This window comes from Varanus komodoensis, unplaced genomic scaffold, assembly GCF_004798865.1.
Source record: "Varanus komodoensis strain SLA01 unplaced genomic scaffold, ASM479886v1 scaffold18_3, whole genome shotgun sequence".
Taxonomy (NCBI): domain Eukaryota; kingdom Metazoa; phylum Chordata; class Lepidosauria; order Squamata; family Varanidae; genus Varanus; species Varanus komodoensis.
This window is the reverse complement of record NW_025335549.1, coordinates 14,806,418-14,820,689: the sequence shown is the minus strand read 5'-3', so window position 1 is coordinate 14,820,689 and position 14,272 is coordinate 14,806,418. Positions and strand designations below refer to the sequence as shown.

Genomic DNA, 14,272 nt, shown 5'->3' with positions numbered 1-14,272 from the left:
GAACCCATGGTTAAGCGATCACGGGTGTTTAATCATCCGAACTGGGTCAGTATGTTTCAGAAGATTTGCACTCTAAACCAAGAGCTGTTTCTGTTTTAAATTATGCAAGGATGTAACTATATATTAGGAATTGGCTCTCGGACAGGGATAAATTCTGCATCATCTGGAAGATGCCTGAATGTACTCTTAGCTTAGCATGCAGCCTCCAGCCAATAAGTGAAATCCATGAACGCATGCTTTTTCTCTTAAGGATGCTTGCGTGATCGAATGTGCGCTGCACCACCTCCACCACAGGTGTCCAGGTGCGTTCAGGCGCTGGCTGGTGGGAGCGCAACAGGTCTGAATCATTTGCTGTTGGGATTGCAAGCTGACTGCTAAAATAGCTCACGCTTCCTTGCTTTCTGGAGTACCTCTAGTGACATTGTATAAAAGTAGGTCACTGGTACAGTTTATGGAATTTGTCATAAAACATTAACGACGGGAATGCTTACGCTGGTATTAACTTTACAGAAATAAAGTGCTTAATCATGAGGCAGAAGTAGGAGCATCTGGAACTTCTCAGCAGTTTTTAACTTCGCCATGGCGCTCCTTCCTTGTTTGCTGTTTACATGGCAACTAGGGTATGCTGATCCCTTCCCAAAACTGTTCCAGAAGTCAGGAACTGAGAATTTCACATTGCCCCGATCTCAGCCTTAGGAAGGCGACAGTGAAGAAAGCCAACAGGAAGAAAACTGATAAATTCAAACCATGATGCTGGAGGGGAACAGGAAGGCAAACAAGTGGATCTGAGCTTAAATCAAGCCAGAGTTTTCCTTAGAAACAAACAAGACCAGACTGAGGTTCTCATACTTCAGACACACCATGGGAAGCCAAGACTCCCTGAAGAAGACAGTCATGGGAGGGCATGTCAAAGGCAGAAGGTGGAAGGGAAGACCAGATGTGAGATGGATTGACTCCATAAAGGAAGCCAGAGCCTTGAACTGGGAATTGCCAAATGGAGTTTTTACAGACAGAACATTTTGGAGAGCTTTTATTCCTAGGATCGCCATAAGTCAGAGATGACTTGACGAAGCGCAGCAACAGTACGCCTAGGAAAAGGCATTTCAGCCATTCAGAACAGGGGGAGATATCCCATAAATGTCAAGGAACCACCTAATATGTGTGGGTTGGGGAAAGGGGGTGGGGCTGTTGGGGAACCCTGGAAGGCCTGAATCAGGACCTCAGCAAGGCTGGATTTGGCTCCCACACGGATGTTTCTGAGCCATGCCATATATATTCAAGACCAGGGGTCTCAAACTCAACTGACCTGGGGGCCGCTGGAAGTAGAGTCTGGGTGAGGCTGGGCCGCATCAAGTATTCCACCACCGCGGTGGGGGTGGGCCGCTCATCCCACGGCCGGCCCAGGCGCCGCCGGCACTTTGAAGGCCGCAGGACCCCCCCCCCCATCCATGCTCCGCCTGTCCTGGCAATTGGCCCTCGGGCCACGAGTTTGAGACCCCTGGTCTAGACATTCTGCACATATTCCTGATTGTATAAGCCAGTTAGTGATGTCTGACGTCGGCTTGCTTTAATTTCTATTTCCAAATATGTTCCTCATGTATGTATTTATTACATTTCCATTTCACCAGTAGCCAAGCTCTGGGTGGCTCACAGAATTTATCCACCACCATGCCACATACTAAAACATATTCCCAAACCGTTAAAGTTTAAAGCAGAATGAAACTCAAGTCTAAGCTAGCAGGGTGACGTTCCTGGACTATATAATGGGCAGTTCATCCAGATTTAAACTAATTCCCAAATTAAATCCATATATGCAGACATACACACAGACAGTGTCTATCCAACATGAAAATAATATGCAAGCAGCTAAACCGTAACCAAAAAAATAGGGAATAGTTGACAATCCGTTTATGTCGAGAAAATGCGATGGATGCCTGAGAGCTGCTGTGCCTTTAGACCCCTTGGTGTCACCACTCCTGGCCTTCACAAACATCCCTGCTTAAATAGTCAGTGTTTAGGGATTATGGACAGATAGATAACAGGCCGCTAAAGCTATTGTTACAGATTATCTAGACTTACTGCTGCAGGAGAGACAGGTGATGCATGAATGGAAAAATAAATGGAGCATGCTCCATACTTAGACACAGGAGTGATTTCAGACACGTGATTACTTACAAGGATTTCAGGCACTGATGAACATGAGCATTAATGTTGGTGGAATTGTGCTCTAATTTGGAGCATGTTTATCAGCAAAACCTCATCTGCTTGTTCAGAGAAAGCCAGCCGTGATTTGCAGCATCCTTTTAAAATAAAGGCCTGGAGCCACTCTTCCCCCAACACGCTTGCCAGCTCACCGCTGGCATGCCCATTTGCTTTTAATATTCTGGCAAGGTTCCTCTGGCCTTCTCCAGGAATCCAGAGAAGGTGGGGGGATTCCTTAGCATTTGCAGTCTTGTTCGGAAAAGATCAGAAAAGAGCAACACCTCCTGCTCTGTTCTGGGGCACAACACACCAGGGACAAGGCAAAGACTGGGATAGCCGTGGTGAGCAAGGTGGAGGAGTATCCTTGTAGGTGCCTTCAAGGTCAGCCATCATTTGTGGACAGTGAGGTGTGGTGGAAAATTGCCTGCCTGCGTGTTTCTGAGCCTGATTCAGGATGCTTGGACCACAGTACCCGTTGGAGCACTTTCCCCAACCAAAATCTGCCCAGACACTGCACTCCACATCCAAGGCCTTCACCCAAGTCCCACCTCCAAGGTAGCAGCTCCCTGATTCTGGAACCATCTCCTCTTCACCCAGAGTCAACTCTGTTGTCCTTTTGGCACCAGCTTATGATTGCTCTCCTTGCCAACTCACTTAATGGCCTTTAATGGTATATTGGGAGCATTACAGCAACATTTCTTCTCTTTTGGGTCTGAGTGATCAAACATGCTTTTAATTGTTCGGCAGGTTTTAATTTCCATTTTCAAGTTTGCATGGAATTTTGACACTGTTCACATTGTCCTTCATTTTGTATGGTGTTTTATTGTCTTGTGTAAACTGTTGCCAACTGCCCAGAAAACCTTGGATCATGGGTGATAGTGAGATAAAATGAATAGCTGTAATTAGTTTGCTTTCCTTCCACAAATCTTTTTGTGCCGATGCTGTGCTTCTCACCCTTATATCTCAGTGGCACATGCTGTGAAACTTGGAACCTTTTTAAGTATGTTCCATTTTTTAGTATGTTTCAAGCTACCAGCATTTCACAGCCAGGAGTTTTGATTCTCAGGCATGGCATATGTGACTCAGTTTGATCACTGCTGGATCTCCTGTAAAGTCTTCCTTTTCCTTCCTCCCTCAATACAGCCCGCTTTTCGTAACGTGGAAGATTGGTCGAGAAAAGCGATTGCGTGGATGTATAGGTACCTTTTCTGCCATGAACCTGCATTCAGGACTCAGGGAGTACACGCTTACTAGGTAAGAATTTGGGGGGCTTTTGGAGGGGAGTTGGTGGGGAGGGTGTTCCTGCTTTTGATTTCAGTTTTTGTTTGTGTGTGTGTGTGTTTGTCATCTAAACGTTGCAGATCTTTGTTACTCTACTAAGCTGGTCAGCTAGAATTTGTCTGCTCTGCTGGCCAATAAGATTTTCTCAGCAGTTCATACCTCGGGCTTCTTGTCCCCACTCCTTGCCAAGCAGTTCTTTGGAGTAGCCTAAAATACACCATGACTTGCGTATAACAAACCTCCTAGCGTTTTCTCCCAAAGGCAACCAACTTCAGAGTTTGATTCTGTTTCTTTCAACTTGAGGGCAAAACATGAGAGGAAATAATGATTTGTTTCTGTATGTCTAAATTTTGGACGGGCATGTTCAGACATCCTGCCACTGCAGGTATTTCCCCCTCTTCTCCAGCAGGTACTTCCAATCAGCTGCAAGTAATCCTGCACACTTCCATTATGTGTTATTCGTCAGCCCCACTTGTTCTTGAGTGGGAAGCTTCTGGACTAGGGAGTAAGTGATAGAGCCTTTCAGTGGCTCCTGAGGTTACTTGTGAATCACAGCTAGGTCAAATCAAGAGTGTTTTTCTTCAAGCCTTTCCAGTCCAGTGTAAATCAAGCATCAGTCTCTCGAGTGTGTGGGTGTGTGGAGATAAATGTAGAGATAGAGGTACAATTTTCTGAAGAACTAGATCAGAGATTCCTAACGTCTCTAACTTGTGTAGGCTCTGCAGACTGCAGTAGACAGTCCGGGGGCTGGAATCAGACACGTACTCTTTGTGTGTGGCCACACTCCTGTGAGACACAAAACTGTTTCTAAATTTAAATGAGGCAAGTTCTGGGTTGGGATTATGAGCCTGAAATGGGAACTTTTGTGGGGGCCTTTATTGTGCAGGGCAAGGCGTGGTGGTTCTGTGGAGGCATCACACCCTTTTCCTTCTCCAAAAAATTCCTGCATTGCGCAAGGAGGCAAGTCTGTTAGTTTCGAATGTCTTGGTGAACATCCCACAACTTGATCCATCCCTTTCTTCTGAGATAACTTCCTCAAAGCTGTTCGAGACCTGAACAGATCCATTTCATCTTTACTGACCTCTCCACTCCCCACTTTCCTTCCCTTCTTCCACCTTCAGCTGACTTCTCCGCATTCTGGGCAGCCCAGAAGCTCACGTGCTTGCCAGGCCTTTTAGGGTTGTTTTGTTTTATTTGTTGATCTGCAGACTTGCATGCTTTTGTGTACCCCCAGGGTCCCATTAAGGTGTCAAACTTGCTCTCATTTCTGGGTGGCCCTCTTGCTCATTCAAGCTGGTAGCAAGCAAGAGGTGGAGGTGAGCGGTGGAAGGCATGTGTGATTCATTCCTTCTCCAAGCAGCAATAGGCCAGGACATCATGACCTTTGAAACGGCAATCAGTCTCCCTTTTGTGCCTGCAACACTTCTGAAAACAATTTTCTCTTCTGTACAAGTGGATCTTGTTCTGTGATTGTTAATGACACTGCGATAAAAATTTTATAGCTCTGCCGGGATGAGGATTGGGTATTCGAAAAACTCACGCTAAAAAGGATAACACTGTTCCGCAGGGTAGCCTAAGGACCGCCAGTTTTCCATTCCTGCCCTATTATCTGTCTAAGAATTGATTTTATCGGTTTGAGTCTCTTTAATTGGAAACAAAATCAGTGTGAGCAAGGCAAGAAACAAAAACAAGTTATTCCTTTCATTTCCCTTTCATTTCTGAAAGGAAGCCTCCCACATCCAGTTATCCAGCACCTGGAAAATTTGCTCTGGTTCCTTGGAATCTGACTTATATTCACAGGTCTGGCATCTGTAAGTGCTTGTACAGTCAGATTTTTTTTCTGGTCATGGGCAAGGATATGCTGCTTCTACAAAGCCAGGAACAATTGATCATTTCATTCTTAGTGCCCTTATACTCCTTCTAATAATAGCTGTCACAACCAAGGGATGCTCATGTGCCACTAGCCGCAAGCTAATGAAATCCCACACTTACGATGGCGAAATTGCTGCTTCGGCTTCAGCTCCATCCTAAGTGGACTGTTGATGGCAAGAGACCTGCTGCTCTGTAATCAAACGGATCTGTAAGAGGCATTTTTGGAGCAGGAGTAGTGCAGATGCTGAGTCTTTATCAAAGTCTTCCATCAAGGCCCCAGCACAGGGAGTGTCGAAATATCCTTCAGACTGGTTAATGGCGGCAGTATATTTGCTCATTTGAGTTTATTTGCTGTCACACTGCACCTCCCTGAGATGCAAACCTAATAGGAACAGGTAGTGAGAACTGTAGCAGAATCGCCGTGTTGGATGAAATCAAGGGTCCTTCTGGAGCTTTCCCCCAACAGAGCGAGCGTGTTCTTCCCGTTTCAACTGAGTCCAGCTGTGGCCACATGGGTACTTCACAGAGCAGATTAAAATCACCACGCCCTCCACCCCCATGGCTTGTCCTCAGTTTCTGGCAATTGGACAGTAACTGTGAGCAGCCATGGCTAAGTTCTTTCCTCGGTGAATTGGTCTAATCCATTTTAAAGCTGTCATCCCAGCATCTTGGGGCAGTGGCTTTCATAAGCCGCCTTATTTAAGCATTACATGGAGACGTCCTTCTGTTTTGTTCTGAGGCTGCCGCAGTCCGTTTCCCTGACGAGAAGAGCTTCAGAAGAGCCCTACTCCACCATCAGGCCAGGAGCTGATCTTGTCCGGCATTCCCTTTCCAGAAGAGTAAACCAGATGCCTCGGTGGCATCATAATCATGGTGGGTGTGCAAGAACATCCTTGCACTCGTGGTCCTCGGCAGCTGCCTGTTGCCTCGAACGCTGGAGACAGCGCATCATTACGATGGCCAATAGCAGGGATCCCCGTCCTCCAGCGTCTAGCATTTATCGCTTTGCTTTATACCACCCAGAGAGCTTCGGCTGCCCTCCAGATGTGCTGGGCCACGGCTCCCAGCATCCGGCAGCCAGCTGGGAGCTGTGCGCCAGCGTTTTTAAAAACCCTGTGATACACTTGCTTTGTCTAAAGCGGCTTCAGTCTTTATCCCAGCAGAGGCAAGCACATGACTGGCTGAAGTTGTGTGAGTCATATTTCAACACATCTGGAGGGCCCAAAGTTGGAGGAGCTGCATTAATTTGCCCAGACTTTTGTTTTGTTTCGAAGGCCATGCAGATTATCTCTCGGCAAAGCTTCAGCGTCTGCATGCTTAAGAGCTCCCCTCCTTGCAACAGGCCGGTAATCTCCTATACCTCATTTGTACAAATCAGTATTACATTGGCTACTCTGCAATCCTCCAAAAAGGAAGCTGATTTTAAAAATTGGCAATTATTAATGGGTCAGCAGTCTCACATCGGAGCTCTTTATCTCTCTCGATGATGCCATCTGGGCCTAGGCACTTGGTACCTCTGAATTTGTCACTTATGGTTAAAGGTCCGTGCTTTGTTACTTCTCTCCGGCACACATCTTCAGCTACCCACCCTGAGCCATTTTTCTCTTTGGTAGTATTTATTGACATCCTTCTGATACGGGAACTGATGCAAAAATTGGTTTGGTGTATTCGGCATTTCCCTATCACCTTCAGTACCTTTTCTCCTTGCTATCTTTTTGGCTTTCCAACTGGCTTCTTAGTTCTGGTGTACTGGACTTCTGTATCAGTTTATTTTGTTTCTCTGCACAAGACTGCTCAGGGACGTGTCTTTCTCACCTCCAGCCAGCAAGGAATCTGAATGAACAAACAGTGCTGAAAGTTCAGGAGTGGCCATCCTGACATGAAACAGATCGGTTCTCCACATATCCTGGCTCTGCTCACACCTGATTGATGGCGATCTCCAGGTCTTCTGCCCCTTGAAAGAGAGAGATCTGAACTGTGCCTTCCCATGGCTTGATTCCGTTGGAATGCTCCTCTTTGTGTCTTGTCTGGTCAGTTTCACAAGCCTCTGCAGTTTGAAACACACAGATTATTTTTATGCTTCATATTCTCAGCGCTTTTAGCCATCCGTTGGGAGGCTTTTTTTTTTAAGGAGCTGCATAGCCCTGTTTCTGCTTCAGGGGCTGTCAGGAAAAAAATGTGTAACTCCAGCCTCCAAGACTGACCATGCATTTGTACTATTAAATATGCATTTTGAGATGATTTTGTTTTCGTTCACTGCATACTTTCTGACACTGAAAGAAAGTGTTTTAAACATTTTCTCACTTTTAATCACCTCTGTAAGCAAGCAGTCCAATGCCAAAACGGAACAGGTCTGATGCTTCCACTCTTCTCAGTTACATAGATGCTGAGGATTCAAAATAGCTAAAAGTAGATTTTAAGTAAGAGAAGATTGTGTTTGTGAGAAAGGTCACCGTAAAGCAAAACAAATAAATGGGCCCATGATAGTTAAGTTTGGCTCACAATTTATATCTAGTGATCTTTCAGAGTTGCCTACCTCGCTCTCTCAACCTTCGTGCCCGTGCATCAGAATGAACCTATATTCTATAAAAACAGTCTGCTTGGATTGTTTATATAGCACCATCGAGACGTTTGGTGCCTTATGGAGTAAAAATGGGAAGATCCCTGACTCTAGGAATGTAAAATCTGAAATACGACATGGAAGAAACCAGAAGAAGGGGTGGGAGTTCGAAGATTTGGGGCAGAGAGGTGGAGCTAGTTATTACTGGGGGAAGCCAGGACCAAGATGGACAGCAGCATAACTAGTATTGGTCCAAGTGATCCCAGAGCCAGGCCTGTTCACTGGTTTTTGCACCTGCTGGGAGTTTGGCTTCTCACAGGGGACAAAGGCCATCAGCTCTGCTAAAGACATGGTGGTGGGGCAAAGCCAGTGCCCTGCACGGTGACCCAGACTGTGGATCTCCCGATTTGAGTGGGAAGAGACACTGTGTTGCTGGAATACTCCAAAAGTATGACCAGCCAGCACTTGATAGGGATAGAAGCTGTTGCCACGTGCGTCATGACTTGAAAGCTGGGAGCAGCCCTGGAAGCCCGTACTCACTGCGCACCCTCTTCAGCGCTGGTGGAGTTCGGTTACAGAAAACGGTGTTGGTGGATGCTCGCTTCGATGGTGCTAAAAGAAGGACGCACAGGCGCCGGATCTATGAGGAAGTGCTGGATGTGATGACCAGATGGAATCACCACTTGCAGGGGTCCATGTTGCCGAAGGGCAGTTGCCCTGCTTTTGGGATTCTAGGAGGCTGATGGGGGAAAAAGGGCTCTGGCTACATGGATGCTTAGAAACATAGAAACAGAGCGAGTCAGAAGGGGCCTCCCGGGCCATCTAGTCTGACCTCCAGCACCAGCCGGCTCTGCTCACGACATGCCCACCATGTGGACGTCCAGCCTATCCTTGAACACCCGCACCGATGGGGCCTCAATGACCTCTCATGGAAGCCCATTCCACACCCTCGGGGTCCAAACTGGCAGGAGGTGCTTGGTCTGCTCTAGCCAGTCTCTGTACTGTGTTCACTCTTTTCCCTGCTTAGCTTCAGTGCCAGTGCAACAGTAAACCAAGGCTGTGTCCGCAAGGCTTTGCCTTCGGATGGCGAGGCCTCACAAAGGGGGCACCAAGCTGAGAATAAGCCAGAAGGACAATCAGTGGTTTGCTTCTGATTTTCAGGCCGCAGCTCGCAGGTCCCCAGCGCTGGATCCACGCTGCTCGGTAGTGATTCAGGTTGCCCAAAGCCCAGGGCTTTTCCCTCAAAGAGAAACCCTTGAAATTTTTTAACATCATTTCCCCAGGCCTGTAAACAGGTGGCTTTTTATGCATTAGCACCATCGTTATGCAAGGACCACAAGTCGCAACAAATAAAATCCATGGATTTCATATTAATCCTGTGTGTTGCAACAGGGCCTGTGTATTTGGAGAGCAGATGCAAAACTGATTTGGAGGCAGTTGGGCAAAGTAATCATTATGATCATTGTTGGTCAACCGCACTATCATAATCTAAATCAGGGCAGCCAGCGTGCCGCTCGGTGTATTAAATACGTTTTTCATGTTTTTGCTACTAATCATCTCTAGTCAACAGAAGGATTAATGTGACTCACCCCATAGGAGGAGATGCTTATTCCTCCTTATTCTGACTTGGCCTGTGGCAGAGTGTGAACGGAGAAGGTGATTTGGGGAGACAAGTTGAGCAGAGGTGGTGGGCAATGAAGGACGTTGCTAATTATTAGAAAGCTCTGTTTTTGCAGCAGATCTCCTGTAGCTTAAGGAGTTCCATTTTCCTTTCGCTCCTCCTCTGCCTGCATTTGAAATGTTGATGTGTCTCCCATTTCCTGCTATATTAAAAAGAAACCCTACCTCAAAATCTCCTAGCATCAGGAAGACGTATCCCACAGAGCTGAAAGAAAACTTTCTGGTTTTGAATTAGAGTTCCTTCTTTCTCGTGACTAAATACCTGAACTGGCCTTTCCCTTTCACTGAAACAAATATTTTTTCTTATTGCTTTACTATTTATTTATTTAGAATTTTTGTATGCCATCCCCTTGCTATATAGCCTCGGGATGGCTCACATAAATAAACAAACAATACAAATACAGTTAAAACCCGGAAACACCCTGGCTGCACAATTAAAACCTATAAATATTAAACACTGTTAAAATATTGTTTGAATAAAAAGGTCTTAGCCTGGTGCCGAAAAAACAAATAACGACGGCGCCAGGCGGAGCTCTCTGGGGAGCGCATTCCACAGGTGGGGTGCCACCGCAGAGAAGGCCCTTCTCCGGGTACTCACCCTCCTAATATCCTTCACAGAGGGCTCCTGGAGAAGGGCCTCTGCTGCCCATCCCAAGGGGCGGGAGGGCAAATATGGAGGCAGGCATTCCTTTAGGTATCCAGGTCCCAAGCCGTTGAGGGCTTTACTATGTGTGAGATGTTTGTGTATCCATACATGGGCAGCTTTCATGATTTAAACTGTAAACGCTCCTAATTGCTCTGGATCTTCTCATGCTGCAGAATGAAATTGGGGGTGGGGGTTAGGATCTGGTGGAACGGGGAATGCCTGTTCAGGCAACAGGCAGAAGATCACATTTTTGTTAAAACCCACCTGCTGTCAGACTAGGCTGAGAATTTTTTGTAACTGGGGGCGTGCCAGTCTGGTTCATTGAGATCACTTAACTGACCTCCCCACCAAATTCTATTTCTGCAGTTTTGCAAACGGGGAGACAGAAGTGATTTCTTGCGTCTTTGCATCGCACTTTTGCTAATCAGTGTGGCAAACCTGTGGCTGTCCAAATGAGCTTGGACTGCAGCTTCCTGCCATGAGCTGGAATCAGATAATCTCTGGAAGACCACAAGCTTCTGTCCCTTTTGTATACATCTGAGCAGAGGTCTCCGTATCCTCAGGCAAATTCATGACACCTAGGAGTGCATGCTTACAAGAAAGTGTGAGATGAGGCATGGGTTCAAGTTGTTAGTCACTAGTTTTTTCAAAAAAGGTTCAGATCATGCTGTGCTCTAGCTTTCTGTAAGACACCTTTCCGCACTCCAGAGGAAGCCCATGCAGATAAATCACCTGAAAAAAAGCCAGCGCTGTATGGATGGACTATTTGTGGCTTGTTTTCCCTTTGCAGGACCCATAACTCACTTGCCCTGTACCTTGCCAGGAAAATGGGTAATATCTGGCTCGAAGGAGCAGATACCTCAGTCTCAAGGCAGCTTCACCTATTCTCATGACCAGCTTTGCTTATTTTCGGTAAGCTCCTGGTGGCCGAAGAGCACACTGTGGTAGACATCCCAGTGCTTTCTCCAGAAGGTGCTTTCAGGTATGGCAGGCAAGATGGATGCGGTGTTCACCCTCAGACTAGGAAAAAAAGGACCTCTGTGGAAACCCTTGATAGTCTTCCGTGTGTGGCTGATGGGCTGGAGCCCAAATCGGCCTGTGACACCTGTTCAACTGGAGCAAATGCTGAAGTTACCCAGTGCTGTGCCGCTGCCCGTTTGTGCCCCGTGCTGACTAGCACAAAGCTGGCACTGATGCCAGTTTAATTTGTGATTTATTGTGACACAGCAGGTTGCCTGATAGGGGGCGATTTATGTGGCTTAGAGGTATTACGCTTTGAGCCGGAACGCAGAAGCTGAAGAAATACTTTGCGTCCCTCGTTAATAATGGACACCTTTTTTAGTGCTTTCCGTCACTCATGGACAGCATTGCTTTCCCCCTCCCTTTTTGGACTGATCTTCATCATTCTGGTGTTTGCGCTGCTAGCTTCAAATATCCAGACCAGCGGTGGCTCTCTTCCCCCCACCGCTGATCAAAATGGCAAAGCGCTTTGTGCGTGTTCTGAAGTCGTAACTGGTGTGGAGCTGGTCACTCCGCTTTGTTTCCGCTGGATGATGGGATGCAGCTGACTCCCTGCCACCAAGTTTACTCTGCAGCCGGGACAGCCAGGAATCTTAACCGCTCTTCCCGAGATCCCATCACGAACCAGCAGACCACACGCTCCAAGGTCTCCGTGCACTGGCCGTGTTGCTCGTTCTCCATAGCCCAAACGCCAGCGTCCAGGCTCCGGCTTCCCATGCACGGACCCCCACTTGCAGATCGGGATTCTATCTTGCCGGGCTTTCTCCGTCGTTAGATTTGAGGAAGGGCTCTGGCTAGGAAGTCTCCCCGGAGGCTGCCCTCTCACAGGATCACCGGTAGCTTTTATTGGCTCCTGTGCTTTTGACTTTTGGAATGCCGGCACTCGCCTATGCTATAAAAAGGGAAAAGGAAAAGAAGGATATCTAGCTGCTTTTAAAGGCCCAGGAGCAGGCCAATTATTTCCCTGTAAATGAGCAAACTTCCACTGAGAAAAGGTCGTGAGCTGACTGGGCCACCTCGCATCTGTTTGAATGCATTATCTTCCAGGCCGCTGTGCTGAAACTCATGCTGCTGGTTACGTGTTCCGGAGATACGGCCTCCGAATGAGCACCAGCACAGCACCATGCGCTCCTGCAAGAGGCTGAGACTCCAAGCAGGGAGGACTGAATGGCTGTGCTGGTGTGCTGGGGGATTTCGCTTCCTGTATGTTGGAGAGTGAACCTTGTTTCCGTTCGGGACCAGCTGCTGCAGATGGCAGGCACCAAAACGTGGTGCAGGTTGCACCCTAGCTCATGCCCGCCAAACTCGCAAAACCCCCCTGCGTGCCACAAGCACTGTTCTCCCAGCAGATTTACCTCCACTCTCAAGGTCTGAGAGAGGGAGAGTGAAGGACAGGTGGCAGGGAGGTCAACCGGGACAATTTTCCTCTTGAAACGTCTCCATTCATGCTTGATGGGACAGAGCTGCATTTTGCAAGAGAAGGGCTGCCCTTTGTGTGTCTGGAGCTCTGCCCCTTCCCATTTCAGATTCTTCTAGTGCCAGCGCTGGGCTCCAGAGGCTGACGGGAGGAGCAGGAAGAGGATGGGGTGGCAAAGGGGATAAAATGGGTGGGGAAGTGACACAGGACCTGAGCAACTCCCCGTGGCTCCTTCAAACTGGAGCGGGCAGGTATACCTGTCACGCTAACCATACCCTGGCTTATTGCCCGGTGTTGTTGCTGGAACAGCCTTGCTCACAATCGGCAGTCCGGTGGGATTGCTGGAACGCAGCTGGTTCTTCTGTAGTGCCCCGGCTAGGCCAAAAGGCAGCCTCCTCCAAGCTGGTACTGCTCAGATTGTTGGCCCGCACCCCCATAATCCTCCAGGCAGCTGTGCTGGGGGGTTATGGGAGACGTTGTCCAACATGTGGAGGGCACTAGGTTGGGGAAGGCTGCCATAATGACGTGCCACTGCTGTGAAACGGCCTTGCTGCAGGGTTTTCCGGATGCTACAGGCTCATGGTGTGATTGATTTTCCAAGGAATCCCCTCTCCCCAGGGAATGTGCTAGAGGTCCCCCTATACTGCACTAGCTGCCCCATATAATTTTCATTAGCACTCATGCCCCTTTGCCAACTGCCCAGAATTTCTAGGCCACATTTCAGCTTCCACTCACGAAGCAGTCTACAGAGCAGGTCTAGAAAGCATGTTAAAATCACCCATTAACACTTAGACAATGCAGAAAACAGTCACTGGGGGAGAAGAGAACCACCCAACTGAGATGGAAGAGAAGCACCCTAAGGGCTGCCTCTTGAAAAGACAACGGACCTTCTTTGCTGGGTTCCAGAGCACCACGAGAGAAGGAGCCAAAAGGAGGAGAAGAGTCTTAGAAGAGGCTTCCACTGAAGCAGCCCGTCTTCTCTCCTCATACGCTGAAGCTTGAAGCAATTGTTCCTTGGCAGTCTTAGCCTTGGACCAGTGAGCAGGGAGGGTGGGAGAAAGCCATCTCGTCTCCCTCTGTCCTGCCTGCCCACCTGACTTCTTTTCCAGCAGGTGTTGTCATAGACACCCATGTCTCTGTATCTAATTCTGATTTTTTGTCAATGTATCCTCAAGTGTCTCTTTGTATTAAGACCATTTTTTACGATAGGGACTGTTTTTGAGTGTGTCGTTTCAAAATGTCTTATGTGCACCTTCAGTAGCAAAATAGAGGGCAAAAAATCGAAAACAGGGAACTAAAACAAAGCACCCCCTACTTTCCTACCTGAGCTGCCCCTAAAATGGAGCTTTTCTCTGACACTATCCCTTCTCAGGTTAGGGATAGTTGCTCCCCTGAATTAGATTCAGCAGTAAGAATGGACAGATTTGCTTGGCTTAGATCAGGGGTAGCCAGCTTTGGAGGATCCAGAATGGGTGCCAAAAGGAACACAAATCCAGAACCAGCTGCGTCTTATTTCTTTATTTACATTTATAGCCTTCCTTTTTTCTTATTTAATGAACTCCTTGCTTTTTGCCCCAGTCTCCTCATTTCTTTC

At 47.6% G+C, this 14,272-nt stretch overlaps 1 protein-coding gene across 4 annotated transcripts in view; it reads left to right on the top strand.

Annotated features, from left to right (window-relative positions):
- Positions 1–14,272, top strand: part of AMMECR1 (AMMECR nuclear protein 1) — a 65,864-nt gene that overhangs the window by 21,064 nt on the left and 30,528 nt on the right. For 2 of the 4 annotated variants that reach the window (XR_006414449.1, XM_044427345.1), the window contains exon 2: positions 3,346–3,456. The exons of 1 other annotated variant lie outside the window; for it this stretch is intronic. Coding sequence is in view for 1 of the 3 variants with exons in the window: in XM_044427345.1 (XP_044283280.1) it covers positions 3,346–3,456 (111 nt within the window). In the remaining 2 variants the exon portion in view is untranslated. Of the gene's footprint in view, positions 1–3,345; positions 3,457–7,176; positions 7,386–14,272 lie in introns of those variants that run through there. One more of the 4 variants, XR_006414450.1, reaches the window with a different exon arrangement.